This window comes from Mesocricetus auratus, unplaced genomic scaffold, assembly GCF_017639785.1.
Source record: "Mesocricetus auratus isolate SY011 unplaced genomic scaffold, BCM_Maur_2.0 Super-Scaffold_100062, whole genome shotgun sequence".
NCBI lineage: Eukaryota > Metazoa > Chordata > Mammalia > Rodentia > Cricetidae > Mesocricetus > Mesocricetus auratus.
The window spans coordinates 55,769-83,074 of record NW_024429234.1 but is presented as its reverse complement, the minus strand read 5'-3'; the positions used below and the strand labels follow the sequence as shown (position 1 = coordinate 83,074).

General features: G+C 38.9%; 1 protein-coding gene across 11 annotated transcripts in view; it reads left to right on the top strand.

Moving 5' to 3' along the window:
- Positions 1 to 26,852, top strand: part of Nfat5 (nuclear factor of activated T cells 5) — a 78,952-nt gene extending 52,100 nt beyond the window's left edge. For 8 of the 11 annotated variants that reach the window (XM_040736543.1, XM_040736545.1, XM_040736541.1 and 5 more), the window contains 10 exons: positions 1,926 to 2,116; positions 3,155 to 3,327; positions 7,184 to 7,318; positions 7,439 to 7,491; positions 9,677 to 9,809; positions 12,270 to 12,353; positions 20,839 to 20,987; positions 22,077 to 24,561; positions 25,418 to 25,661; positions 26,170 to 26,852. In XM_040736543.1, coding sequence (XP_040592477.1) covers positions 1,926 to 2,116; positions 3,155 to 3,327; positions 7,184 to 7,318; positions 7,439 to 7,491; positions 9,677 to 9,809; positions 12,270 to 12,353; positions 20,839 to 20,987; positions 22,077 to 24,561; positions 25,418 to 25,653 — 3,639 coding nt within the window. In that variant the 3' untranslated portion in view covers positions 25,654 to 25,661; positions 26,170 to 26,852. The remainder of the gene's footprint in view (positions 1 to 1,925; positions 2,117 to 3,154; positions 3,328 to 7,183; positions 7,319 to 7,438; positions 7,492 to 9,676; positions 9,810 to 12,269; positions 12,354 to 20,838; positions 20,988 to 22,076; positions 24,562 to 25,417; positions 25,662 to 26,169) is intronic. The other 3 variants (XM_040736544.1, XM_040736542.1, XM_040736549.1) reach the window with 1 other exon arrangement.
- Positions 26,853 to 27,306: the final 454 nt, after the last annotated feature.

The window sequence follows — 27,306 nt, the reverse complement described above, 5'->3', positions numbered from 1 at the left end:
AATCAGGTGTTTTAGGCAGGCATAGTTAAACAAATGCAACATAAAACAATACAAAACATCTTTGCATCATTAAACAAATATTCCTCAACATAAACAAATGTAACACATATCAAACTAATATTCCACAACAATTAACCTCTGAGCCACCTCTCCAGACCCTAGTAACTCATGTTTTTTTATTCCAGCATTTAAGAGGCAGAGACAGGCAGATATCCATGAGTTGGAGGCCAACATGATCTCCATAGAGAGCTTCAGGATGGCCAGGACTACCTGTCTCAAAACAATAGAATATGGAAAATAAGGTTTTTAAAAGTTATTAGAATTACCTATACCTCCTGGAACTTTGACTTGAAATAAATTTAATAACTTTTTTTTTTTTTTTTTTTTTTTGGTTTTTTGAGACAGGGTTTCTCTGTGGCTTTGAGGCTGTCTTGGAATTAGCTCTTGTAGACCAGGCTGGTTTTGAGCTCACAGAGATCCACCTGCGTCTGCCTCCAGAGTGTTGGGATTAAAGGTTGTGCCACCACTGCCTGGCAAAATTTAATAACTTTATATATTTATTGTAAAGAATATTGTCATTGAAAACATAAACTGTCATTCATTTCATATTTGAATGAAACGATTGAAGCTCAGGATTGGGAAAGTTGTCTATGATCATTTATTTATACCAGTGTTACCTCTCTAATCTGTCTGCAACCAATCTCTCAAGTCCAGAACATGTAGCAGATAAGAGAGAAATTCAGGTTTTGCTTTATGTGGTTAGCTGGATATTTGAGTAGTTTTGTCAGTATTCTTAATTTGATTATCTGTCTTTAAATTCTGCTTGGTCTAAGTACTTACACAGTTACATTTATTACGGTATTATTCTAGTGTATTCTATTATTAATTGCCTCACTATGATAGGAAATGAACTGAATTTACACTGACTCAACAGGCACTTGAAAAAACAAAACAAAAAAACCTTCATATGTTCTCCGCTAATTTATTACATAACCCATCTGTAAAAGAAGATCAGAATGGCTAATTATTTCTTTAAAGATGTTAATATAATGGGATAGAAAGATGTGCCATTTTTGTGATTTTTTTTCTTGGCATTCCTTATTAGTAATTTCAGTGTTATAACTATAAAACATAATGATGTTCTATATATGAGCTATCATTTATTTATGAGAGTTTTGCTAGAGGTCTGTAGTAATCATGTATCTGACTGTAGATGTTCTAGTCCAGGATTTCATGATCCAATCTTTGAAAATGAACTTCATTTTCCTGTTATTTGTCTTAAACTGCTTAAGTAAAAATTTATCTTATATATTCTCATTTGATGATGAAGATGTTGCCATTAAAACAATTTAGTTGTGGTAGTAGATCCTAAGTAATCTGTATACTGTCTGAACAATTGTGTATATATTCCCATCTGTTTATACAAACATTATAGTTTAGGCCTCTAATTAAAATGTAAGTTATTGTAGAACTAGTACATTATTTTTCTTAGTTTATAATCATTGAGCCATCTCTCCAGATTCCACCCCCCCACTCCCCCTCTCCCCCCCCTACAAAACTTTATTTTTTTGAGACAGTACTGTCTATATAGACACACACACACACACACACACACACACACACACACACACACACACACACACACACGGAAAAGTTTTACCACTTTTCCTTTATGTTCATATAGTTTTAAGTATAGGATTTGATTTGCTTTTTGAGACAGGGTTTCTCTGTATAGCCCTGGCTGTCTGAAACTTACTCCATAGGCCAGGCTGATCTTGAACTAACAGAGATCTGCCTGTGCCTCCCAGAGTACTGAGAGTAAAGGTATGTGCTGCCACTACCTAGCCAGGATTTGATTTTGAATGTTTAGTTTATAATGAGCTTGTTTGAAATGCTAACTAGTGCTTATGCTTATCTGATTCCAGCTGGAAGGTCATAATGAACCAGTAGTGTTGCAGGTGTTTGTGGGCAATGATTCTGGTCGAGTGAAACCGCATGGATTTTATCAAGCCTGTAGGGTAACTGGACGAAATACGACTCCCTGCAAAGAAGTAGACATCGAAGGTACCACTGTTATAGAAGTTGGTCTTGATCCTAGCAACAACATGACACTGGCGTAAGTACTTAATACATTTTTTTCTTTCTCTTTTATCTTTTTATTTTTTGGCAAGGTTGTAATATGTCCCTATGACTGGGCTGGAACCCTCTATATAGACCAGGCTGGCCTCAAACTCACAGAGATCTGCCACCTGAGTGCTGAGATTAAAGGTGTGTGCCACTATGCCTGAAAAAAAATTATATTTTATTTATTTATTTACTGTGTGTGTATGTGTTTTTGTTTTTTGTTTTTTTAGTTTTGTTTTTATTCTTTTTGGAGACAGAATCTCTCTACATAGCCCTGACTGTCCTGGAACTACTGTGTACACCAGTCTGGGCCTCCCTCTGCCTTCTAAGATTGAATGTGTGCACCACCACGCCTGGCTCTTGGCAAATTTTAAAAATAGATTTGTGTGTGTGTGTGTGTGTGTGTGTGTGTGTGAGAGAGAGAGAGAGAGAGAGAGAGAGAGAGAGAGAGAGAGAGAGGTTTTGTGCATTATATGTATGCAATTGCCCACAGAGACAAGAAAAGGATATTGGATCTCCTGGAACTAGAGTGACAGGCAACTGTGAGGCAACCTACAGGGATGCTGGGGACCAAACCAAGTCCTCTGCAAGAGGAGCAGCAAGTGCTCTTAACCTCTGAGCCATCTTTCTAGCTAAAGTTTTTATTCTATATTGTATTTTTATGATAATATGGAAAATATTTGTAGTTCCAGAGCCTTGGCTGTACTGGAACTAGCTCTGTCGACCAGGCTGACCTCAAACTCAAGAGGTCCATCTACCTTTGCCTCCTGAGTGCTGGGATTAAAGGTGTGGGTTACCATGCCTAGCTGATTTTGAGGGTCTTATTAAAATTTTTTCAAATATAACAAACTGTTCTTTTAAAAAGGTTCTTACAGGGCTGTAGATGGGGCTCAGCCACTAAAGGCTAGCTAGGCTCACAACCAAAAGGACAAAAAGGGTTCCTCTAGAATGGTGGTGGACTAAAACAAACAAAAAGTTGTTTTATTTAGACAGTAACAGTGTCACTTGTTACATTTTTTTCTGTTTTTAGGGTGGACTGCGTAGGAATACTGAAGCTGAGGAATGCTGATGTTGAAGCCAGAATAGGAATTGCTGGTTCTAAGAAAAAGAGCACTCGTGCCAGATTGGTTTTTCGAGTTAATATCATAAGGAAGGATGGATCCACTCTGACATTACAGACACCTTCTTCCCCCATTTTGTGTAGTAAGTAAGAAAATACAGAGATGCTAGATATGTGAAGAATTCCTAAGTTCTATCAATGGTATCTGTAAATTTTAATATTTTATTCTTCACCCTAGGAACATGTCATACTTGCAATATTTAAAACTGTAGTCAAAAGAACATAGTGGCAAATGCTTATGCTCCTAGTCTGGAGACCGACCGCACGCACCGGGAGTCAGTCCCGCCGCCTCTGGCCTCCCGACGAAGGAGGCTTCTTTCCTCACCGCCTCCCGGCCTGTGGCCGCTGTCTCCATCCCGGCCTTGGCCAAGCCGGGGTGTGTGGCGGCTGGGCTGGCTCGGGTGGGTGTCTCGGGCGTGAGCATTACTCGATATACCCCCGTCCCACCGACAGGGCAGGGGCCTCCTCACTCGGAGGGGTCGGGGAGGGAAACGGGGAAAGCTGAGGCAGGAAGACAGCTTGAACCCAGTAGTTAAAATCCAGGCTATAGAAAATAGCAAGTCATTGTCTAGACCAAAAAAGTTGCAAGCTTTATATGTTGGTACAAACTGTAATCCTAGTAACTAGGAGTAGAAGCAGGAAGCAAGAAGACTGCTATGATTGTAGGCTAGCCTGTTCTGAAAGACAAGATCTGTCTCAGACTGCAAGTTATCCTTTGTTCCATGGTGAGGTTAATGACAACCTGAGCTATAGGAAATCCAGGGACTCTAATCAAATTTTCAGAGTCATCTTACCAATCCAAACCATTAATTTTTTAAAAATTAGGGGCTGGTGAGGTGGCTCAGAAGTTAAGAGCATTGACTGTGCTTCCAGAGGTTTTGAGTTCAATTCCCAGCAACCACATGGTGGCTCACAACCATCTATAATGTGATCTGGTGCCTTCTAACCTGCAGGCATACATGGAGGAGGACCACTATAAGTAAATTTTAAAAATGTATTTAATTTAATGTGAGTGGGTGGTTTTTCCTACATATATATCTGTTTACCACATTGCACCTGTAGCCCAGGGAGGCCAGAAGAAGACATCAGAGCCCCTGGAATTGGAATTATAATAGATTGTGAATGGCCATGTGGGAATTGTACCTGCCAACTTGAGTTTGATGCTCTGGACCCACATAGTTGTAGCACAAATTCTAATTGGTACTAATAATAAAAACTCAGAGTCAGCTCTCCAGGGGTGAAAGATCAGAGAAGCAAAATGGCCAGCCACTAGAGAGTTCTTACCTCTAGAATGCTCAGACTGAAGGGGCAATCCTGTCCTCCGGTTGAATCCTCATACTGCTTCAGACTGACTGCTTCAGACTAACTGCTGCTCAGACTGCAATCTTTCTACGAATATTCAGACTGCCCAAGCTCTTGTTTTTTCCCACCTTACATTCCTCTCTCCACCCAGCCATATCACTCCTGTCTCCGCCTCCTTAGTACTGGGATTAAAGGTGTGTGACTCTCAAATTCTGGGATTAAACATGTGAGCCACCACTGCTTGGCCTCTATGGCTAGCTACTATGGCTAGCTCTGTACTCTGATCTTTAGACAAGCTTTATTTATTTGTTAGATCATAAACAAAATATCACCACATTTCCCCTTTTTTGTTTAAAATTTAAAAAGGTTATAACTAATAAGAAACTAATACAATAAGTATAATAATGATATACAATATATACAGGTAACAAATACATCACAATATCTAGTCCATTCACATTTGATAAATTCAAAGAAAATATTCCATATCTATCCTTTCTTGATGATTCAAAAGATTGTACATTATTCACCTTCTATTCTAATTTGCATTATCAAAATTTTCTTTTAATGTCTCTCAACCGTATACACTTTACACCTTTTTAGTGATTTTCTTTTTCTGAGTCTAGTAAACAAGGAAAACTATAACTAGTCTTCAACTCCCTCAGAGATCCAAGAAGGAAGTAATACTAATTGAGTAAGCAGGAAGTGAAAGCAAGTGACTTCCAAAAAATGTGAAAAATGACAGAAACAGCTGGCTTCCTGGACAGTCACCCAAAGTTCCTCTGTAACATTGGGGTATCCATCTTTGGCCTACAAGCCTATAATAATCGACAGACTATTGCAAAGCAGGATTTTTGAAGGATTGTCCTGCCTTGTCTTGGCAGTGTTTGACAATGCTTGCCCAGTAGGTTACTTTTGCCACAAAGAAAGTTAATTCCTCGTGGAGTTTGTTCAGTGCCTATCATCTTTTCTGATGTAGATTGGTGCTGCCAGGAACAGACATATCTTATTGTCATTAAAAAAAAGGAAAAAAGGAACCTATGTTATTAAAACATCTTAAATGCCATATTCTCTAGATCTCTGAAGTGTTTAATGATGACCTATCTAAAATATATCTTAAATATACCTTAAAGATATACCTAATATGACTACAAGTTTGATTCAATAGGTGACTAATTACTAACCTGAATTTCCTTATTATCTTAAACATTTGGTAATTATAACTTTCAAGGACTAGAAATTTGCCTTACATTGTTAAATGAGCAGTATAGGTACAATACCTTGTACAAGAGTAGAAATGTATGTACAGTATGTTCAAACAAAATTAAGCTCAAATTTGTATACAAATTGTATACAAAGTTTGTATATAATATACAATCCAATGTAAAATATTTAAACTAGCAGTTGCTTTTTAAAAGTAGATTAAATAATCTACCTTTTATCCTATCATATCTGTATCCCTCTTTTTTTCTCTGAATGTAATCTCCTTTGTTTAGCTGTTTTCCTGACTATTACCAATAACAACTTGTAACCAATCACTCTAAATGATGACAAATATCCATAGCCCATTGAACAAACAAAAACCATCCACCCCATGTTTTGTATCCAGTTCTTTTTTTTTAAGATTTATGATTTATTTATTATGTATATAGTACTCTGTCTGCATGTATGTCTGCAGGCCAGAAGAGGGCACCAGATCTCATTGTAGATGGTTGTGAGCCACCATGTGGTTGCTGGGAATTGAACTCGGGACCTCTGCAAGAGTAGTCAGTGTTCTTAACCTCTGAGCCATCTCTCCAGCCCTGTATCTAGTTCTTAAATTTACTTCCTGCTAGTAATGACAACATCTTTAGAGGATCCTGAAAAGAAAAAATTTCCATTAATTGTCAAATCTTGGGAGAGGTAGCTGTATCATTTTTTTTGTCCAGTCTCTGTGTAATGGGAAAGTTCAAGGCTGTCTCTCAATTCCTGGCTACAGTAGTCTGTGTGGCTGAATCTCAGCTGGTCACCTCAAAATTGTTATGAGCAGTTTGTAGTCCAAAGCTGATCTTTAGGTGGTGTTACAGTCCTGGTGGAATCATCTTTGTGGGGCCCCATCCTCCTTTTGGAGATTTTTAAAGGTCTCTGTTAGGTGTGCTTATGGTTTACTCCAGAAAACTGATAGAGACTCAAACCCAAAGTCATGTACAGGAAAATAGATGAAACTTTTTTTAGAATTAGTACTCTATATGACCATTAATATCATGACAACAAGTTTAATACATACATACATACATATATATATATATATATCATAAATTTTGGGATAATATTTATACCTGTTAAAGAGTCAAAATAAAACCAAAGGATTGTGAGATTAGTAGCAATAAAATAGTCTATTAATTTTGCTTTTTCTTCCCATATCACATAGTTGAAGTAAAGAACTGATTCCTACCCACCCACCGTGGCATGTATATGTGTATGCATACACAGAGAGATACACAGATAGATACACAGTCTAAAATAAATTAAATGCAATAAAAAATCGTGATCAACAGAAACAACCCATAAAACTGTGTTTGTGATATGAGATATAGATAGAATTAAGTATTGGTGGCTCTTTTTATGAAATGTTTATGAATGTATGTATATCCACAGCTCAGCCAGCAGGAGTTCCTGAGATCTTAAAGAAAAGCTTGCATAGCTGTTCAGTGAAAGGAGAGGAAGAAGTATTTTTAATTGGGAAGAACTTTCTGAAAGGAACTAAAGTTATTTTCCAAGAAAATATTTCTGGTAAGTAGGCATATAAGTGGTAGATAGTGTTCCATGTTTCACTTGTTATAAAAATACAGTTAAATCTACAGAGTAAAAGAGATCAAAAAATTTTTACATCACTGTTTTTGTTTCTATCAGATGAGAACTCTTGGAAATCAGAAGCTGAAATAGACATGGAATTGTTCCATCAGGTATTAAAAAAGAACTTACAAAATAATTTTGTTGTTTATTCTGAGCAGTTAATTCATTTTTGTTTGTAAAGCTTCACTCAATTATTTCAGGGTCTTTCCAGTTCTGACATTTCATTTATTTTGTCACATAATCAGGGAACTCCCACTCTCCATTACCAGCAGAGTACTATTGACAGGAACAAGTTGGATCCTTGTAATACCCAGCTTGTAATAGATACCCTTGGAAGATTTGTTAGTTTATTTCATTGTCCCTGAAGGAAAAGTGAACCTTGATACTATTGACAGGAACAAGTTGGATCCTTGTAATACCCAGCTTGTAATAGACACCCTTGGAAGATTTGTTAGTTTATTTCATTGCCCCTGAAGGAAAAGTGAACTTTGATCTAAAGTCTGCTCTTTCTGAGGGCTTTTCAACCCCTTTAATTTAATTTTACTTTGATTTGTTTTTTTTAAGGCAGGGTTTCTCTATAGCTTTTGAAGCCTTGCCTTGGAACTTGCTCTGTAGACCAGGCTGGCCTTGAAGTCACAGAGATCCACCTGCCTCAGCTTCCCAAGTGCTGGGATCACAAATAGGTATCACTATGCCTGATTTCTACAGTACCAGGGATTGAACTCAGGGCTTCATGCATGCTAGGCAAGCACTCTACCAATTGAGCTATGTCCATTCTCAACCCAATAATTGAATTTACATTAAAAATTCATATGATATATATGTGTAGGAATACATGGCATATAGTGTGTGTTATGCCAGGACAGATTTATAAAGTTGGCTCTGTTCTTCTACCATTTCAGATATCAAATTTAGGTCATGGGATTTGTATGGCAGGTGGAGTGCTAGAGGTCTTTAGAGGGCTGTGATTTGTTGTTATTTTACTATTGTATAGGGGTGTGTGTGCATGTGACAGTCATAGGATAACTCTCTGGAGTACCTCCTTCTATTTTTCTATAGTTTCCAGGATCAAACTAGGTCATTAGGCTTTTTCAGTAAGCAATTTTACCTGGTAAGCCATCTCCTCAGCCCAGTCTTGGACTTTCTGCAAATGAGTTTATGTAAACCAATTAAATCATAACATGGTAGATCATTGGTTCTGTAGTTTTGTTCTTTTTTAAATTAAAAAAAAATTTCCGAGGGAGAGGAGTTAAATGCCTTTTGCCTTTCTGGACAACATTTTCTTAGAACAGAATAAGATCTGGTATCCTGGAGAACTGTTTTAAATCAAAGACAAAAATGAAATATTAGAGAGAAGAAAGGCATTGAAATAAGCACAGCTTTGGAACTGGGCATGGTGGTGCACACACAAAAACCTGCACTTAGAGTTTGAGGGAGGAGGAGTAAGACTTACAGGCCAGGCTGCCAAGATGTTTCTTCCAAATAACATCTGAGTGTATTTTGTATGTGGTATTATTATCCTGACAGATTGTGGGGCAGAACACCCTAGATCTTTGTGGAGCTTCTACTTTCTGTTGTTCAAGAGAGAAAAAAAAAGCAATCAGTATTTAAGTGGTTAAAAAGTACCGTTATGAAAATAGACTATGGTTGGAGAGAACAAGTCTGAGATAAAGCTGAGTTTAGTAATTAACAGGATAGACAACATTTAAGTTTAAATAAGGTCAATTAGCTTTAGTGTAGAGAGTAGGGATGAAATGAAGTTGACCAAGCAGGGACCTTATGACGTGTTGTAAAACATTTGGGCTTTACCATCAAAGAAATATTAAGATGAATGACATGGTGCGTATCAACCTTTAAATATTTTTTTGCGGGGCTGGAGAGATGGCTCAGAGGTTAAGAGCACTGGCTGCTCTTCCAGAGGTCCTGAGTTCAATTCCCAGCACCCACATGGTCTCTCACAACCATCTATAATGAGACCAGTGCCCTCTTCTGGCTTGCAGGGATACATGCAGGAGGAACGGTATATACATAATAAATAAATCTTTAAAAAATAAAATAAAATAAATTTTTGCTTGCAGTAGTGGCCCATACCTGTAATCCCTGAATGTGGGGTTTGAGTGTAGCAGGAAGGTGGGATTGAGGCAGGTTTAAGCTCCATAGCAAGACCTGGCTCTGAAAATCTTGTGCACTTTTCTAATCAAAATTTTAAAAACTATACAGATAACAGGTAATGTTCTTATTTTTTTCTTTTTAACATTGGCTTCCTTTCTGATTCTTATACTTTCCTTTAATTAGAACCATCTTATTGTGAAGGTCCCCCCATACCATGACCAACATATAACTTTGCCTGTATCAGTGGGAATATATGTTGTGACCAATGCTGGAAGATCTCATGATGTTCAGCCATTTACTTACACTCCAGATCCAGGTACGTCAAAGTGAAAAATTATTGGCTTGTTGCATTGTGTGGGGGTTCAGTTTCTGCTATAGTTATTATTGGCTCAATTTGTTTTAGCGAGGACCATTTCAGAATGCAGTTCTGCACCTGTAGTTTATTGATAATGTTATTCCCACATACTTCAGGACCCAGTGACATAGAAGGTAAGGAAAAGTGATAGAAAAAGAAAGCTGTTGCACCAAAACAAACGAAAAACAAATGAGATCAGAGCTGAGGAGGTAGTTCAGTCAGTAAAGTGCTTGCCTTGCAAGCATAGGGACATGAATTGATTCCTAGAACTCACATAAAAAGCCACATTCTTGGGCTGGAGAAATGTCTCAGAGGTTAAGAGGACTGGTTGGTCTTCCAGAGGACCCGAGTTCAATTCCTAGCATCCACATGACAGTTCACAACTGTCTATAACTCCATTTCCAGGGGATCTGACACCCTCACACAGATATACGTGTAGGCAACATGCCAATGCAAACAAAATAAAAATAAACTTAAAAAAAAAAAAGCCACGTTCTTGTCATCAAGGCTCTGGAGAGACAGAGACAAGTAGATCATTGGCCTGGGTGTTGGATCTCCTGGAAATGAAGTTACAGTCAGTTGGGAGCTTCCATGTAGACTCTGGGAAATGAATTTAAGATCCCTATGACAGTAGCAAGTGCTCTTAATCAGTGAGCCATCTCTCCAGCCCCCAGTTTTATCTTTTTATTCTTTTTTTCTTTTTGGGTTTTACGAGACAGGGTTTCTCTGCATTGTTTTGGAGGCTGTTGGTCCAGCCCAGCCTCGAACTCACAGAGATCCGCCTGCCTCTGCCTCCCGAGTGCTGGGATTAAAGGCGTGCGCCACCACTGCCCGGCTATCCTTTTATTCTTTTAGAGATAAATGTCTTGATATTATCATTAGAAGTAAACCAATTCAAATTTCATTTTGGATATGTGTATGAATATAAAATAAATAAGGGCCATGACACATGCACCCCTATGCTGATAATAATTTTTTAAAATGTGCTTCAAGCCCTGAAAGCCAGGCTAGGTAATTTCAGTTTGTAATCTCAGCACTCAGGAGCCTGATGCATTAAGATTAGGCTACATAGGAAGAGATAAAAGAAACAAAATAGAAATTAGAATGTTATTTAGATAAAACCAACAGCAACATTGGTTAGTCGCTGTTATATATGTGTGTGCATGCACATAGACAATAAATAAATTAATTTAAACATTTTTGAGGCAGGGTTTCTCTGTGGCTTTGAGGCTGTCTCGGAACTAGCTTTGTAGACCAGACTGGCCTTGAGCTCACAGGGATCATCTGCCTGTCTCTGCCTCCGGAGTGCTGTGATTAAAGGCGTGTGCCACCGGCGCCTTGCTTTAAAACATTTCTAATCAGTTTGAGAGTTCAGTCTGTAGTGTAAAGTGCTTGCTATGCAAGCATGAAAACCTGAGTTTGATTCCCTGAACACATTTTCCAAAACCAACTATTATGGTATAAGTTTGTAAGTACCAGAGCTAGTAGGGTAGAGATAGGAGAATCTGAGACTTGCTGGCCAGCCAAACTAGCCTAACTAGCAAGCTCTAGGCCAATGAGAGATTCTGTCTAATAGACAAAATAGATGGTTCCTAAGGACAGGTATCTGAGGTTTACCTCTGGCCTCTTTCACAAAATGGGTACACTCATACACATGTATCTACACATACTTGAACACACACATACATATAGGAAAGGGAATTTAAAAAAATACATGGCCTGGGAAGATGACTCAGTCTGCACAAGCATAAATACCTGAATTCCATGCCAGGGCCCACTCAAAACACTAACTACCGTGGTGCATGCCTGAAGAGATGGATCAGTCAGTGGTTGTCTTAGGGTTTCTATTGCTTCAGCGAAACACCATGATGAAAATGGAAGTGGGTGAGGAAAGGGTTTATTGGCTTACACTTAGGAATCACTCACTATTCATCATCAGAAGAAGTTGGGACAGGATCTCAAACAGGGCAGAAACATGGAGGCAGAAGATGATGCAGAGGCCATGGAAGGTTATTACTCACTGGCCTGCTTTCTTTGTTGTTTTGTTTTTTGAAATAGGGTTTCTCTGTGTAGCTTTTGAACATATCCTAGAACTTGCTCTGTAGACCAGGCTGGCCTCAAACTCACAGAGATCTGCCTTCCTCTGCCTCCTAAGTGTTGGGATTAAAGGTGTGCCACCACCTCCTGGAGCTAAAAGGATTCTTGAATTTTTTGGTAAGTGATCATATGTTCTATCTACTTGAAGAGGAGTATATTTTAGAAGGTAGTCTGCTGGCTATAAAAAAATTGCCTCAACCTAGGATTTATAGTAAATAAGTCAACGATGTGCTGAGAAAACATTCTAGTTAAAGAGTATTTATTAAAATCTGTTTTACTGGGATCAATAAATTGAAATAAATGTATGACTTTTATTTTTAATAGCAGCAGCTGGTGCTTTGAATGTGAATGTGAAAAAGGAGGTATCTAGTCCAGCAAGACCGTGCTCTTTTGAAGAAGCCATGAAAGGTACCAAGTTGATATTTCTCAGATACTGATAATAATGGCCATCCTGTGTGCTCACCAGTAAACTTTACTGCTTTCTTTTCTCTGATATATTGTGACTCTTAGCAAGGTGTTTTCCAAATTATAAAATAAATATTTGTTTATCTCTCCTGATGCAGAGACTTATTTTTCAACTTGTTATTTTCCTTCATTTAGCATATTGATTTACTTTAAAAACAAAAACCAAAAACTTAATAGACCAAACATGATTGATAGTGCATACTTGTAATCCTAACACTTGAGAGGCAAGGGAATCATGAGTTCAAGACCACCATAGGCTACATAACAAGACCTTATATCAAAATAATAATGAATATGTTAGAGTAAAGGAGTTTTGTTTTGTTTTAATTCTTCAGTTTAAAAAAACCCTAAAGTGGGGACTAGAGAGATGGCTCAGTAGTTAAGAGCACTGGCTGCTTTTCCAGAGGACCCAGGTTTGAATCCCAGCACCCATATGGCATCTCACAACTGTCTAACCCCTGTTGCAGAACAGCAGACTCCCTCAACAGACATACATGTAGGCAAAACACCAATTTACATAAAAATAAAATATAAAAACCAAAAACCCCTTACGGGCCTTCAAGGTAGCTCAATGGATAAAGGCACTTGCCAGTAGGCTGATGAACTTAGTAATATGTATAAGGGATTAGAGAGATGGTGGTTAAGAGCATTGGCTGGTCTTCCAGAGGACCTGGGTTCAATTCCCAGCACCCACATGGCAGCTCACAGCTGTCTATAACTCCAGTTCCAGAAGACTCAACACCTTCACACAGATATACATACTGGCAGAACACACAGAGCAATCATGATAATAAATAATTTTTAAAGTAATATGTATAAATTACACAAAAAAAAGTAAAGCAGAAGCCTGCTGGTGTGGTGCACACCTTTGATCCCAGCACTCAGGAGGCAGAGGCAGGTGGATCTCTGTGAGTTCAAGGTCAACATGGTCTACAGAGTGAGTTCTAGGACAACCATGACTATCTAGAGAAACTCTGTCTTAACCCCACCCCCAAAATGTAAAGCAGATATTATGAAGCTTTCTTCTTAAGAAGATAGTACTTGTTACTGAGATTGAAGATTGAAATATGAACTCTGTAGGTATATGAAAAGTTGCTTTGGGATCTAACCATTCTTCTGACATGCTTATTTGCTTCCCTACAAATTTTAGATTTTTGTTTGTTTTTTAAGACTGTAACAGCCTTGGCTATCTTGGAGCTAGCTTTGTAGACCAGGCTGGCCTCAGGCTCAAAGATCTGGTCTGCCTCTGCCCCCCCCCCCAGCGCTGGGATTGAAGGTATGTGCAGTCACCGCTCTGCTCTACTAACTTAAACAACAGAAACAGGTGTGATGGCACATGCCTATAGTGCCAGTGCTGTGGTATCTGAGACAGGAATTTCATGATCTCAAGGCCTGTCTAGCCTACATAGTAAAACTGTCTCAAAAAATCCAAGTATAAAGGGAACCATGAGTATGAAGTGATTTAAGTCTGTTACAATGTAGTAAGGCAGATTACTGCTCCATAATTCATAGTACATTGTGATGATGTCTTTATCTGTGAAGCTACAGATTACATAATGGCACAGACAGTTCTGTAATTTTTTTCTTTCAATTTTCTACCCTTAAATTCATGTGAATTAAATTATATAAAGGGGCATAATGAACTAGATAAATTTTATCAATTACATTGAAACTTTTCAGTAGTAAAACTGAGCGTTCACATGTTGAATAGTCCCTTACAGCTTGCTATTGTAATTGTGACCATGAACTTTTCCCAGAGTAGATTAGTGAAAAACTATGAAGTTGCAAATAGACTGAGAAGCTTATCAGATTCAACTAAAGAGCCCCACAGGCCTAGCCTTGTAACTGTGTTATTGATCATTTACTTGAAGTCTATGCTGAACTTTTAACAGAACAGGAAGCTAAGAACTCAAAAGTCGAGTGGCTTACATAAGATCACTTAGCTGGAGTTGAAAATTTGTTTCAGCTTCATTCTGTAGATCAGTATAAACCATTGAAATAAATTGGTGTTCCATTAGGCAGTGGCAGCATATGCCCTTAATCCCAGCCCAGCACCCAGAGGCATGTGGGTCTCTTGAGTATAAGGCCAGCCTGGTATACAGTGAGTTCTGGGATAGCCAGAGCTATACAAAGAAACCCTGTCTTAAAAAAAAAAAACCAAAGGGAAAATTAATTAATAAATTAATTCACACTTGTTAGATAAATACTCTAGTTGCTAAAGGACATCAGCTATATTTATAATCTGTCTTGTTTGTTTTGAAGTAGGCTCTCACTCTGATAACCAGGCTAGTCTGGAACTCCTGGCAATCTTTTATCTCAGCCTCCAGTGCATTGGGATTACAGATGTGAGCCATGGTGCCTGACTATAGTTTATCCCTTAATTCCTTGTTCATAGAGAATCAGGTCCAGTAGATCACAGCCCAGTCCTGCATGAAATTGCATTTAAAGGACATCCATTGAATGGTTTTTATTTTGTTGTTAGTGATAAAAAAAATTTAGTCCTCTGAACAAAAATCTTACTATTCCAAAAAAACAAAAAGAAACGAACAACAAAAAAAAAAAACTGGCCAGTATGTAGTACACTCAGTCCTTTATTCCCAGCACTAGGGAGGCAGAAGTAGGTGGATCTCTGTGAGTTCAAGGACAGCCTGGTCTACAAAGCCAGTTCCAGGAAAGGTAGGACTGTTTCACAGAGAAGCCCTGTCTTGAAAACAACAACAACAAACCTGAATATGAAACAGACACTCTTTTTTACAATTCAGACCTTATTTGATAAATACCTTGTCAATTAAAAGTAGGGTAAAATAGGGGACTGGAGAAGATGGCTCAGTGGTTCAGAGCACTGTCTGCTTTTCCAGGGGACCGGGGTTCAATTCCAGCACCCACATGGCAGATCCCAACTGTCTGTAATTTCAGTTCCAGGGGACCTGACACCCATGGCAAAACACCAGTGCACATAAAATAAAAATAAACACATTTTTAAAAAGTAGGGTAAAATAATTTTGTGAAGATGTAAACTAAATTGAGTTCTAAGCTGTCTTATTAAAAGAAAGTAATAGCTTCAGTACTAGGAATCTTCCGTAACAAATAGCTTATATTTATGATTCCTTGAAATCAAAGCTTTAGTAAGTAGTACACCAGAATGCTGCGTGAAAATTTAATCAGCAATACTTTAATAATGAAGACTATGTGGAATGAATGATACTTCAATTTCTGTTGCAGCAGTAATTCTTTAAGGATCATTCTTTAAAATAACTGTGATTTGCAATAACATGTAGATCTCCCCCCTCAAGACAGGGTTTCTCCTTATAGCTTTGTAGACTAGGCTGATCTTGAACTCACAGAGATCCACCTGCCTCTGCCTCCTGAGTGCTGGGATTAAAGGTGTGGGCCACCACCACCTGGTTTACCATTTAGATCCTGATACTCAAAACATAATACTGAGACTACATATCAAAAGCTCTCTCTAAAGTAGAGCCATGCCCACGCCCCCCCGTGTGTGTGTGTGTGTGTGTGTGTGGTGTGTGTGTTGGGTGGGTGCCCCTGGAGGCCATCTTCTAGGACCGGAGCTATAACAATGTGGGTGCCAAGTATCAAACCCATATCCTCTGAAAGAGCAGTCAGTGCTCTTAACCACTAAGCCTCTCTCTTAGCTCCTCCTGAGGATATTTCTAGATGGTTTTTCAATACCTTCACTGGTGCAGGTAGATTTGAGTATAAAGAGACTGCTCAATGGGTCATGTCTAAGACCTAGGGATAAAGTACTAATGTAATAAATTTTCCATCTCTGCTTTGTATCTTTCTGTCATCTTTGTATTATCCTGTTTTGTGATGTGTGGTTAATTTAATGAGTTTGAACAAGAGTTGAAAGCATATACTTTTCTCTGACTGTGATTGTGTAACAATATTAAGATTTGGAGGAACTGTGAGGTGTGAGGGTAATCTAATATAATCTTCATTTTGTAGGTGAAAGGCTGGAGATCTAGCCTCAGTGGTAGAGTGCTTGCCTTTCATGTACAGGGCCTAACTTTGATCCCCCCTCCAAAAATTTTTTTTTACCAGGAATGGTGGCTCAAATGTGTTTGATATCAGCACTTAGGAGGCAGAGGCAGGCAGGTCTCTATGAGTTGGAGGCCTGTCTGGTATAGTGAGTTCTCAGACTGCCAGAGATGTGTAGAGAGAGCCTGTCTATATAGGCAAGTAAATCAAGGCTTAGAGAGATTAAGTGAAAATTACTCGAGGTCACACAGTTAGTAAATGACAAAAGTTGAAACTTAAACAATGTCTCCTGTGTTTTGGTTTGATTTGAATTTTGAGACAGAATCTCACATTATAGCTCAGGCTGGCCTGGAACTGATTAACAGTTCCCAATAGTCCCCCTACCCCAGTCTCTTACATGTAATTACAGGTCTGAGCCTCTATTCAACCACCTCAAAATTCTGAGATAGGGTCTTGCTCTGTAGCCCATACTAACCTGAAACTTGTGATATTTTTGCCCCAACTTCCCAGGAGCTTAGATTACAGGCATATGCCAGCACTTTCAACTTTCTTATACTTAAGATTATTTCTTTTTATTTATATGTATGATTGTTTTGCCTGAATGAATATGTACACCTCTTGCATGCCTAGTGCCCATGGAGACCAGATGAAGGCATCAAACTTCCTGGAATTGGTTAACTCATACTTTAAATAAAAGTTTTATTTGGTGGGACTCCTACTTGCTGACAATATTCTTTTAGGAAATTTTTCTTAATTTTCTAAAGTTTCATATAAATGACAGTAGCAGTGTTCTTCAAGCTTAACTCAGTATTGTAATAATGAAATCTGTCTTTTTTATCTACTGTCTAACTTTTCTCAATTGTTTTAAAAGGTACTATTAGCATTAGGTAACACATAGACTTTATGTTTTGAGTTTTTTTCATTCCTTACTGAAAGACAACTTTCAGAAAGTGGAGACATTTTTTATCCTAATTATCACTGGACCCTCAGAGCATAGAATAGTGCCTAGAATATTATAAAACTCAGTATATACACATTGAAAATGGAGAAAGGAAAAATGCTAGTAACATCTCAAGTCTTTTAATTGAAAAAAAATGCTAATCGTGTTTGTGTGTATATTTACGTGTGTTACTGGGAATTGAACCTAGGCTCAGACTAGGCAAGTGTTTTGCTACTGGTATATCTCCCCAACCCCATTTAATTTTTTTAGGTCCATTAAAGCATAATTATGGGTTCTAGGGCAAAAAACAGTAAGTTTTCCATGCTTCTTTCCTAAATACTACTAAATAGCTTATAAATAACTCACCTATCATAAAAGTATTTTGAAACAAAAAGAAATCATTTGAGTGACCAGGGACTCTGAGATGACTTATGTGCTCAACACGCACACTAAGACAGTTTAGGAGCCAATTTATATCCCCACCATACCTGCTACAGCAACAGCAGAACCTGAAGGGTTCTGTCAGCAGGACTCAACCCACAGTAGAACACAGGAGAGCTCTAGTACCCCAAGCTATGCACATGGAGCAGCAATAGTCAGTCTGCTTCCAGAAATGGCAGCAGTGGATCTTAATGTATCCCCTGTGCCATACTTCTCCATTTCGATGATCTTTGCAAGGTCAGTATTTCCTTACTTTTAGGAAGTCCCGGAAGCTCCTAGCACTCCAACCACGTAGAACATCTAAGCTAGGAATTTTCCAACCCTTTACTTAGTGACAAAAGTTAGTTGTCATCTGAGTGGAACTGGGTGTGGTGGCCCAGCACTTTGGAGGCAGAGGCAGGTGGATCTTTGTGAATTCTAGGCTGGCCTGGTCTACATAGTAAGTTCTAGCCAGTCAGGGCTACGTAGAGAGACCCTGTCTCAAAAAACAAACAATAATGTCAGCCTGGTGTCAGAAAGCCAACCAGACATGGGGTTCCAGACCCAGTTTGTCACATGTAACCAGAGGCAACCCACATAGATGATTCTCTACCTTAGCAACACCAGCAGTGATAGTTTAGAAAGCCTGCTGTCACTGTGATACCAAACAAACAAAACCAAACCCACAACAACCACAAAAAACATACAGGAGAAAGCCTCTCCTTTCTTGTCCAAAGACACCAATGGCCTTTTGGAAGCACTCAGTAGACAGCATCACATGTAGGTCTGAGTTAGGAATAGCCAGACCAGATAACCCAAAATAGAACTAAGTTGTCAATGAAACTACAGTGTACTTAGGTAAACCAGAACCTGAATTAGCAAGTTAAACCTGTTCAAATCAATTTAAGTGGAATCAAGTCTAACAAAATCCAAGGTGGTCTTAAGTGTTGGAACTATCTAGCAAAAAGTTAGATCTTGAAATTAATGCAACAAGTAATTCCTAAATTCTCTTAATAAAAGTCAAAACTAAAAATAGAAAATTTTAGTAAAGAAAGTGTAGAGGTTTTTAAAGAACCAAGTGGAAATTATAGAACTGAAAACTGCATTGATTTTTGTTGTTGTTGTTGTTGTTGCTAGTTATGTCTTCCACTTATAGTGAAGTCAAATAAGAAATCAATAATAAAGTGAGACAGGAGGATCTCTGAGTTTGAGGCCAGCCTTATCTACATATTAAGTTCCAGAACTACATAGGCCACCTTTCCATAAGCAAGCAAACAAACAAGTAAATAAATATGACAGAAAGTAAACAGTAATAAGAAGAATAGGAAAGTCTTCACAGTAAGAGAAAGTTTTTAGCTGAGAAGATGGCTCAGTTGGTAAAGTGCTTGCCTAACACATGAGGCCCTGGTTTGGCTCTCCAGCACTGTGTAAACCAGGTGTGCTGTACATCTGTAATCCCAGTGCTTTAAAAGCAAAGGCAGGAGTATCAGAAGTTCTAATCTTTGGTTTTGAGATTAAGCCACCCTGGGAAACATGAGATTACCTTTAAAAAGAAGTGCAGGGAGCTAGAGAGATGGCTCAGCAGTTAAGAGCACTGACTGCTCTTGCAAAGGACCCAGGTTCCATTCCCAGCACCCACATGGCAGTTTACAATCATCTGTAACTCCAGTTCCAGGGATCCAGTGCCCTCTTCTGTCCTTCAGGGGTGGATGGTACACATACAAATAGGCAGAACACTCATACACATGATATAAAATTAAATATTTTTAAGAGAGTGGGATTATCAAAAGGAAATTGAAAAATAAACTGAATAAAAATTAATGACATTTGAAAGTTTGTGAGATGGTAGGCATAGTGGCATATGACCTGTAATGCTAGCATCCTGGAGGCTGAGAAGGGAAGATGAAATATTTGAGACTAGCATGAGATGCATATTAGTAAAACCCATCTTGATAGTCTGTATTTCTGCTGGGCTGGCCGTGGCATTTACCTTTAATACCAGGGTTCTTGGGAGGTAGAGGCAGCAGGGTCTCAGTGAGTTCAAGGCCAGCCTGGTCTACAGAGTGAGTTCTGGGACAGCCAGGGCTACACAGAGAAACCTGTCTTGAAAAAAATCCAAAATCTCAAAGTAATAAGGGTTTGAGTCTCCAACTTCTGAATCAGGCTTTAGCTGCATGATCAGTTCAGAGACTGCCATTAGTAATAACAGTAGGCTCTATAAAGTACCAGTGGCAAACTCAAGTAAAAGTAAAAAGAAAAATAATCAAAGATGTGGAGGAGGGGGAGAATAGAGTGGAAAGGGAATAATAACTTTTCTTAGCTGTAAAAGAGATACTTCCATAATCTTAGCCTTTAAAAAGTTGGAATGCTTGGAGATTACTGGTCTGTATGGTAAACTAAACTAAACCTAGTATATAACGCAGTACACTTAGATGTGACTTGTGGGATACAGCTTGATAGTTGAACCGATTCAGCTTATTATATAGTCTACAGTTGGAGGCATTTCTTTAGTGGTAAAGCTCTTCTAGATTTCAGGTGTCCTTAGGTTTGATTGATTACCTTGCATGATACTACATAAATAAGCCTGTCTTCTCAGCCCATGCCAAGAATCTTCAAGCCCGGTAGGGTTGGGGATGTAGCAGAATGGGCAGAGTGCCTGCCTAGGATGCGTTGAACCCTGGGCTCAATAATTGTCTTTGTACATACAGGCATGGTGACCCACACATTAGTGCCAAGTGAAGGCAGGATCAAAAGTTTGAGGTTATTCTAGGCTACATATCTAGTTTGAGCCCATCCTGGACTACATGAGAGTCTTAAAAAAATGGGGTAGGGGCAAATGTATCCTGCATTATAATATCAAAAAATAGACATTTAGATAAATAAGTAAATGAAATAGACATTTAAGCAAGGTATGGTGGTACAGCACACAATACTTTGAACTCTTTTGGACTGAGGCAGGCCAGTCTAGACTGTCCAAGAGACTACTTCAAAACAAACAAAAAAATAGCTTATAGTAAACAGATTGTTTTTATGATTTTTATGATTTACAATTTTTTTTTTATTGTGTAGCAATGAAAACGTCTGGATGTAACTTAGATAAGGTAAACATTCTTCCTAATGCCCTGATCACTCCACTCATATCAAGCAGTATGATTAAGACTGAAGATGTTACTCCAATGGAAGTAACAGCAGAGAAAAGATCTCCCCCTATTTTTCAGGTGAGCTATGCTAATAACTATTGCCCCATATCTTTATTTCACATATGAAAAACTGCTGTATTCACCTTCCTTGTTTCTTTGACATTTGTTTTCCATTGAATAGGCTTAATTTTCTGTTTAGAGCAAATGCTTTATATATCAGTAATATTGTTTGCAAAGTAATTTCTAATACACATTTTGACAAGAGGAGGAATTAATAATACTTGTGAGATGAGCCTTTTTATAAAGGTTATTACAAGTTGGTCTTGGGCCTAAGGAGCCAAGGATGTGAGTTCAAGATCAACCTGGCTACACAGAAAGAACCTGCCCCCCAAATTGATTGATAGAATTAAAGCACTAATTTTATCATTTTCAGAGGTGGAAACATTTTGATTATGGTTTCTTCTCTACTGTCTTTGTTGTTTTTGTTTGGGGAATTTTTTGTTTGTTTGTTTTGTTTTTTGTTTTTTCGAGACAGGGCTTCCCATTGTAGCTTTGGAGCCTATCCTGGAAGTATCTCTTGTAGACCAGGCTGGTCTCAAACTCACAAAGCTCCTTCTGCCTCTGCCTCTGCCTCCCAAGTGCTGGGACTAAAGGTGTGCACCACCAACCCCCAGCCCTCTGCTGTCTTTTTAATTCCTGTTTTTTCCCCATTGCAGTGTTGATCCACAATGTGGAAGTCTTTCCAATTTGGTTACTCACAAACCATAGGATTAATGTTTTCTTATTATTCTCAATTTGGCTAAGCACACCAATAACTGATCACAATACTAAATGCCAGATATTAATTATGTCATAGAGAGCCGGGCAGTGGTGGTGCACGCCTTTAATCCCAGCACTAGAGAGACAGAAGCGGACGGATCTCTGAGAGTTTGAGACCAGCCTGGTCTACAAGAACTAGTTCCAGGACAGCTTCCAAAGCCACAGAGAAACCCTGTCTCAAAAAAACAAACAAAAAATTATGTTATAGAGAATCAGTCTTAACACCAATTTCAAGTTGATTATATAGAGTAGAAAATTTTGTGTGCATTGTTAGAAATAATTTTGGAGTAACAAATGTGATTATTTAATGTTAATATGTACATATTGTTTGTGACTTTATTTTTTTAGGCTACAAAGACAGTTGGATCAACTCAGCAAGCATTAGAAACTATTTCTAACATAGCAGGAAATTCATCTTTTTCATCCCCATCATCTTCCCATTTACCTTCTGAAAACGAAAATCCACAGCAACTTCAGCCCAAGGCATACAACCCAGAGACCCTGACAACTATCCAAACACAGGACATCTCACAGCCTGGGACTTTTCCAGCAGTTTCTGCTTCTAGTCAGCTGCCCGGCAGTGATGCACTACTACAGCAGGCTACACAGTTTCAGACAAGAGAATCTCAGTCCAGAGACACATTACAGTCAGATGGCACAGTAGTTAATTTGTCACAGTTGACTGAGGCATCACAACAGCAGCAACAGTCCCCGCTACAAGAACAAGCACAGACGCTACAGCAGCAGATCTCATCAAATATTTTTCCATCACCAAATAGTGTGAGCCAGCTCCAGAGTACTATTCAACATCTGCAAGCAGGAAGTTTTACAGGTGGCACTGCTGGTAGCAGCAGTGGAAGTGTTGACTTGGTCCAGCAGGTTTTAGAGGCACAACAACAGTTATCTTCTGTTCTGTTTTCTGCTCCAGATGGTAATGAAAACGTACAAGAACAGCTTAATGCAGACATTTTCCAAGTCAGTCAAATTCAAAATAGTGTAAGCCCTGGAATGTTTTCCTCCTCAGAGCCTGCAGTTCACACCAGACCAGATAACTTACTACCTGGGAGGGCTGACAGTGTCCATCAACAGCCTGAAAACACACTGTCTAATCAGCAGCAACAGCAGCAGCAGCAACAGCAGCAGCAGCAGCAGCAAGTGATGGAGTCATCAGCTGCAATGGTGATGGAGATGCAGCAGAGCATTTGCCAAGCAGCTGCCCAGATTCAGTCAGAACTATTTCCTTCGGCTGCTTCAGCAAATGGAAGCCTTCAGCAGTCTCCAGTTTACCAGCAGCCTTCTCACATGATGAGTGCACTTCCTACCAGTGAGGACATGCAAATGCAATGCGAGTTGTTCTCTTCTTCCCCCACAGTTTCTGGAAATGAAACTTCTACAACCAACACGCCACAGGTTACAACCCCTGGCTCCACTATGTTTCAGGCACCAAGTTCAGGAGATGGGGAAGAAACTGGAGCACAGGCAAAACAAATTCAGAACAGTGTCTTTCAGACAATGGTACAAATGCAGCACAGTGGGGACAGCCAACCTCAAGTAAACCTCTTTTCATCTACAAAAAATATAATGAGTGTTCAGAATAGTGGTTCCCAACAGCAAGGGAATAGCTTGTTCCAGCAAGGAAATGAGATGATGTCACTTCAGTCTGGGAACTTTTTGCAGCAGTCTTCTCATTCACAGGCTCAACTCTTTCATCCTCAAAATCCTATTGCTGATGCTCAGAACCTTTCCCAGGAAACTCAAAGTTCAATTTTTCACAGTCAAAATCCTATTGTCCACAGTCAGACTTCCACAGCATCCTCTGAACAGTTGCAGTCTTCAATGTTTCACTCTCAGAATACCATCACTGTATTACAAGGCTCTTCAGTTCCACAAGACCAGCAGTCACCCAACATATTTCTTTCCCAAACTAACACAGTAGCCCAAGAAGAACAGATTTCATTTTTTGCAGCACAGAACTCAATTTCTCCACTTCAGTCAACATCGAACACTGAGCAGCAAGCTGCTTTTCAACAGCAGCCTCCAATCTCACACATCCCAACACCTATTCTTTCCCAGGAACAGGCACAATCCACTCAGCAAGGTCTATTTCAGCCTCAGGTGGCCCTTGGCTCCCTTCCATCTAATCCAATGCCTCAAAACCAACAAGGAACAATTTTCCAAACACAGCACTCAATAGTTGGCATGCAGAGTAACTCTCCATCCCAGGAACAGCAGCAGCAGCAACAGCAGCAGCAACAACAGCAGCAGCAGCAGAGCATTTTATTCAGTAATCAGAATGCTATGGCTACAATGGCATCTCAGAAGCAGCCACCACCAAACATAATATTTAGCCCAAACCAAAACCCAATGGCTAGTCAGGAGCAGCAGAACCAGTCAATTTTTCATCAGCAAAGTAATATGGCCCCAATGAACCAAGAGCAACAGCCCATGCAATTTCAGAATCAGCCTACGGTTTCCTCAATTCAGAACCCGGGTCCAGCGCAGTCTGAGTCACCACAGACCTCCTTGTTCCATAGTTCTCCTCAGATCCAGTTAGTACAAGGATCACCCAGTTCTCAAGAGCAGCAAGTCACACTCTTCCTCTCTCCAGCATCCATGTCTGCATTGCAAACCAGTATAAACCAACAAGAAATGCAACAGTCTCCTCTTTATTCATCTCAGAACAACATGCCTGGAATCCAAGGAGCCACTTCTTCACCGCAGTCACAGGCTACTTTGTTTCATAACACTGCAGGAGGCACAATGAACCAACTACAGAATTCTCCTGCCTCATCTCAACAGACTTCCGGAATGTTCTTATTTGGCATTCAAAATAGTAAGAAACAAATTTCTCAGTACTCAGTTGAGATGCTCAGATTATTATAAGGAAGCGCAAAGCATAGTGTCTTAAGAGCAGAGTAAAGTTTCCACCAACTGAAGACAAGTTGTCTGGCCTTCATGGGCCTGAATTTCCATATTTTCAAAAGATCATTTTAAACTGGTCATGATGGCACATACCTGTAGTTATAGTCTTTCAGAGGTTGAGGCAGGAAGACCAGGAATCCAAAGTCATCTGTGGCTTCATACTGTGTTTGAGGCCAGTCTAGGGTACATGAGACCTTGTCTCAGAAACAGAAACAAAAAGGCGGTAATTTTTATACCTCACAAAGATAGTAGGAGGGTTAGATGTATTGAAGTGTAAAAATATGTTTGCCATTTTAAGCTATTAATTTGAAATGAAAATTAAATAAGGAAAGATAATATGTCAGCCAATTAAGTTTTTTAAAAGAGTTTAGGCACCCACTTTTCCTGTGTAATGTGAAGTAATTACATAGATTTGGAAGATACCTAAGTAGTATATTTATATATTTAGAGTTAGGTTCTCAATATTTAACCCTGGCTATCCTGGAATTCAATGTGTAGACCAGGCTGGCCTTAAACTCAGAGGTTTACCTGCTCTGCTTCTTAAATGCTAAGATTAAAGGTGTGCTCCACCACACCAAACCTATGCAGTATATTTATATTTGTTAGAATAATCTCAAGATTAATTCCAGTGCCATCCTGTGAAAACCGTTTTCTTAGGCTTAAGTAGTATACTGCATCAGCACAGGAATGAATTTCCTCTGGCAACTAAAAAGTATTTTTTTCATGAATCTTGGCTAATCAGATGTTTCTTATTTCATTGTCTACAGATTGTAGTCAGCTTTTAACCTCTGGACCAGGTACCTTGCCAGATCAGCTGATGGCCATAAATCAGCCAGGCCAGACACAAAATGAGGGCCAGGCTTCTGTGACAACTCTTCTTTCTCAGCAAATGCCAGAGGCTTCCCCGCTGGCTGCTTCTGTGAACAGCAGTCAGAGCATGGAGAAGATTGATTTGCTTGTTTCGTTGCAAAGCCAAGGGAACAATTTAACTGGCTCCTTCTAATGAGATATGTGAGTATTGCCTTTTGACTTCTTAGTGAAAAGCATTAATAAATTTATTCATAACAGATTTTGGTTAATAGCACTGCTTAGACTTTACCCTTTTAAAATAGGACATTCACTTTGAGCAAATCACTCTGAATGATAGCTTAGGTCAGATAGGAAATACTGAACATTCCTTCTGTCTGGAAAGCTTTTTTGCTTTAGAGTGACAGAATATCTGGCTAGCACATAAGGCCCTAGATTCAACCATAGTAGAGAAAGGAGACCAAGATAGAGAAAATTCTATTGAATGCTAAATATTATGAAATATTATGAATTGGGAATACATCGCAGTTAGGCTCTTTCCTAGCATAATTGAGACCCTAGGTTCAATATTCAGTACCATCAAAAAAGTAAGAGAAACTGAATATGACAAGGTTCCCTACATACACAATTTCTTTTGGGATCATTCATGGTGACAGACACATCACAAATGCCTTTCCTCCCTAGTAAGATACTGATTTTTTTTTTCTCCCAGAAATTCCATGAAGAAAGTAATGATGATTCCAAGATGTCTTGAGAACTTGTGGTTCCATGAAGATTATTGAACAGTTATGAAGAACTGTGTTTGAGTAAATGGGTAGATTTCCTGGCTGTAAGAATACACCTATGCTGCCTGTTGCAGTAATTTGCCACCAATGTGCTTTTTGTTTCTAGTAACAGTGATGACTGAGAATATGTTTAATTTTCCAGCTGATAGAATTGTTGCTTTTGTCCTAGGTTTTTAAATGCAAGGCTGGTCCTCTCAGTTATTATTGCTATTAGAAAATCACATTTGTCATGTTTACTTACTTTCTTATTTTCTTTCCTATATTATTTTAGTCAAGTAATGGCTTAGGCAAAGTTGAGTAATTACTAAGGCTGTGATTTTGTTGATGTTTAAAAAAAAAAGGATGTTGGCCAAAGTGAAGGAGTTTCTATCAGTTTTCATGGAGAAGCTGAAAGGGATAACTTACAAAAGAGCTGTATTAAGAACTCTGCAGATCCGAGGACTACTCATCACACATGTATAGATGACATGCTTTCAAAACTGGATACAGCTGGAATGTTACTTAGTTCATTTTTCAGAGAGTTGTTAGTTCTCTGTATTTCTACTAAGGGATTTAGCCATAACTGCATAAAAATATTTTGTTCTATGAAAACAAAGGGGGTAATACATGACATTATGTTCTCATATTCTCCTTCAGTAGTTTAAACTGACAATAATTTAGTCTTCTTTCTTATCAGCGTTAGGCTAGTGTTCCCATTTTATATGTTTCTGTATTGTTTTCCTCTTTAGTTTTAGACAGCTATTAATATACTACTGGCTTTATGACTCTGTAGTAATTTAGAGAAGGCAACCACATTGATCCAGTGACCTGGCAGTCTGCAGCACCTGGCCAGGAATACTCTTAGGAATTATTGGGAGTTGATTCCTGAGGAAAAAAAAACAATTCTCTCTCTCTCTCTCTCTCTCTCTCTCTCTCTCTCTCTCTCTCTCTCTCTCTCTCTCTCTCTCTCTCTCTCTCTGTCTCTCTCTGTCTCTCTCTCTCTTTCTCTCTCTCTCTCTCTCTCTCTCTCTTCTCTGTCTCTCTCTCTCTCTCTCTCTCTCTCTCTCTCTCTCTCTCTCTCTCTC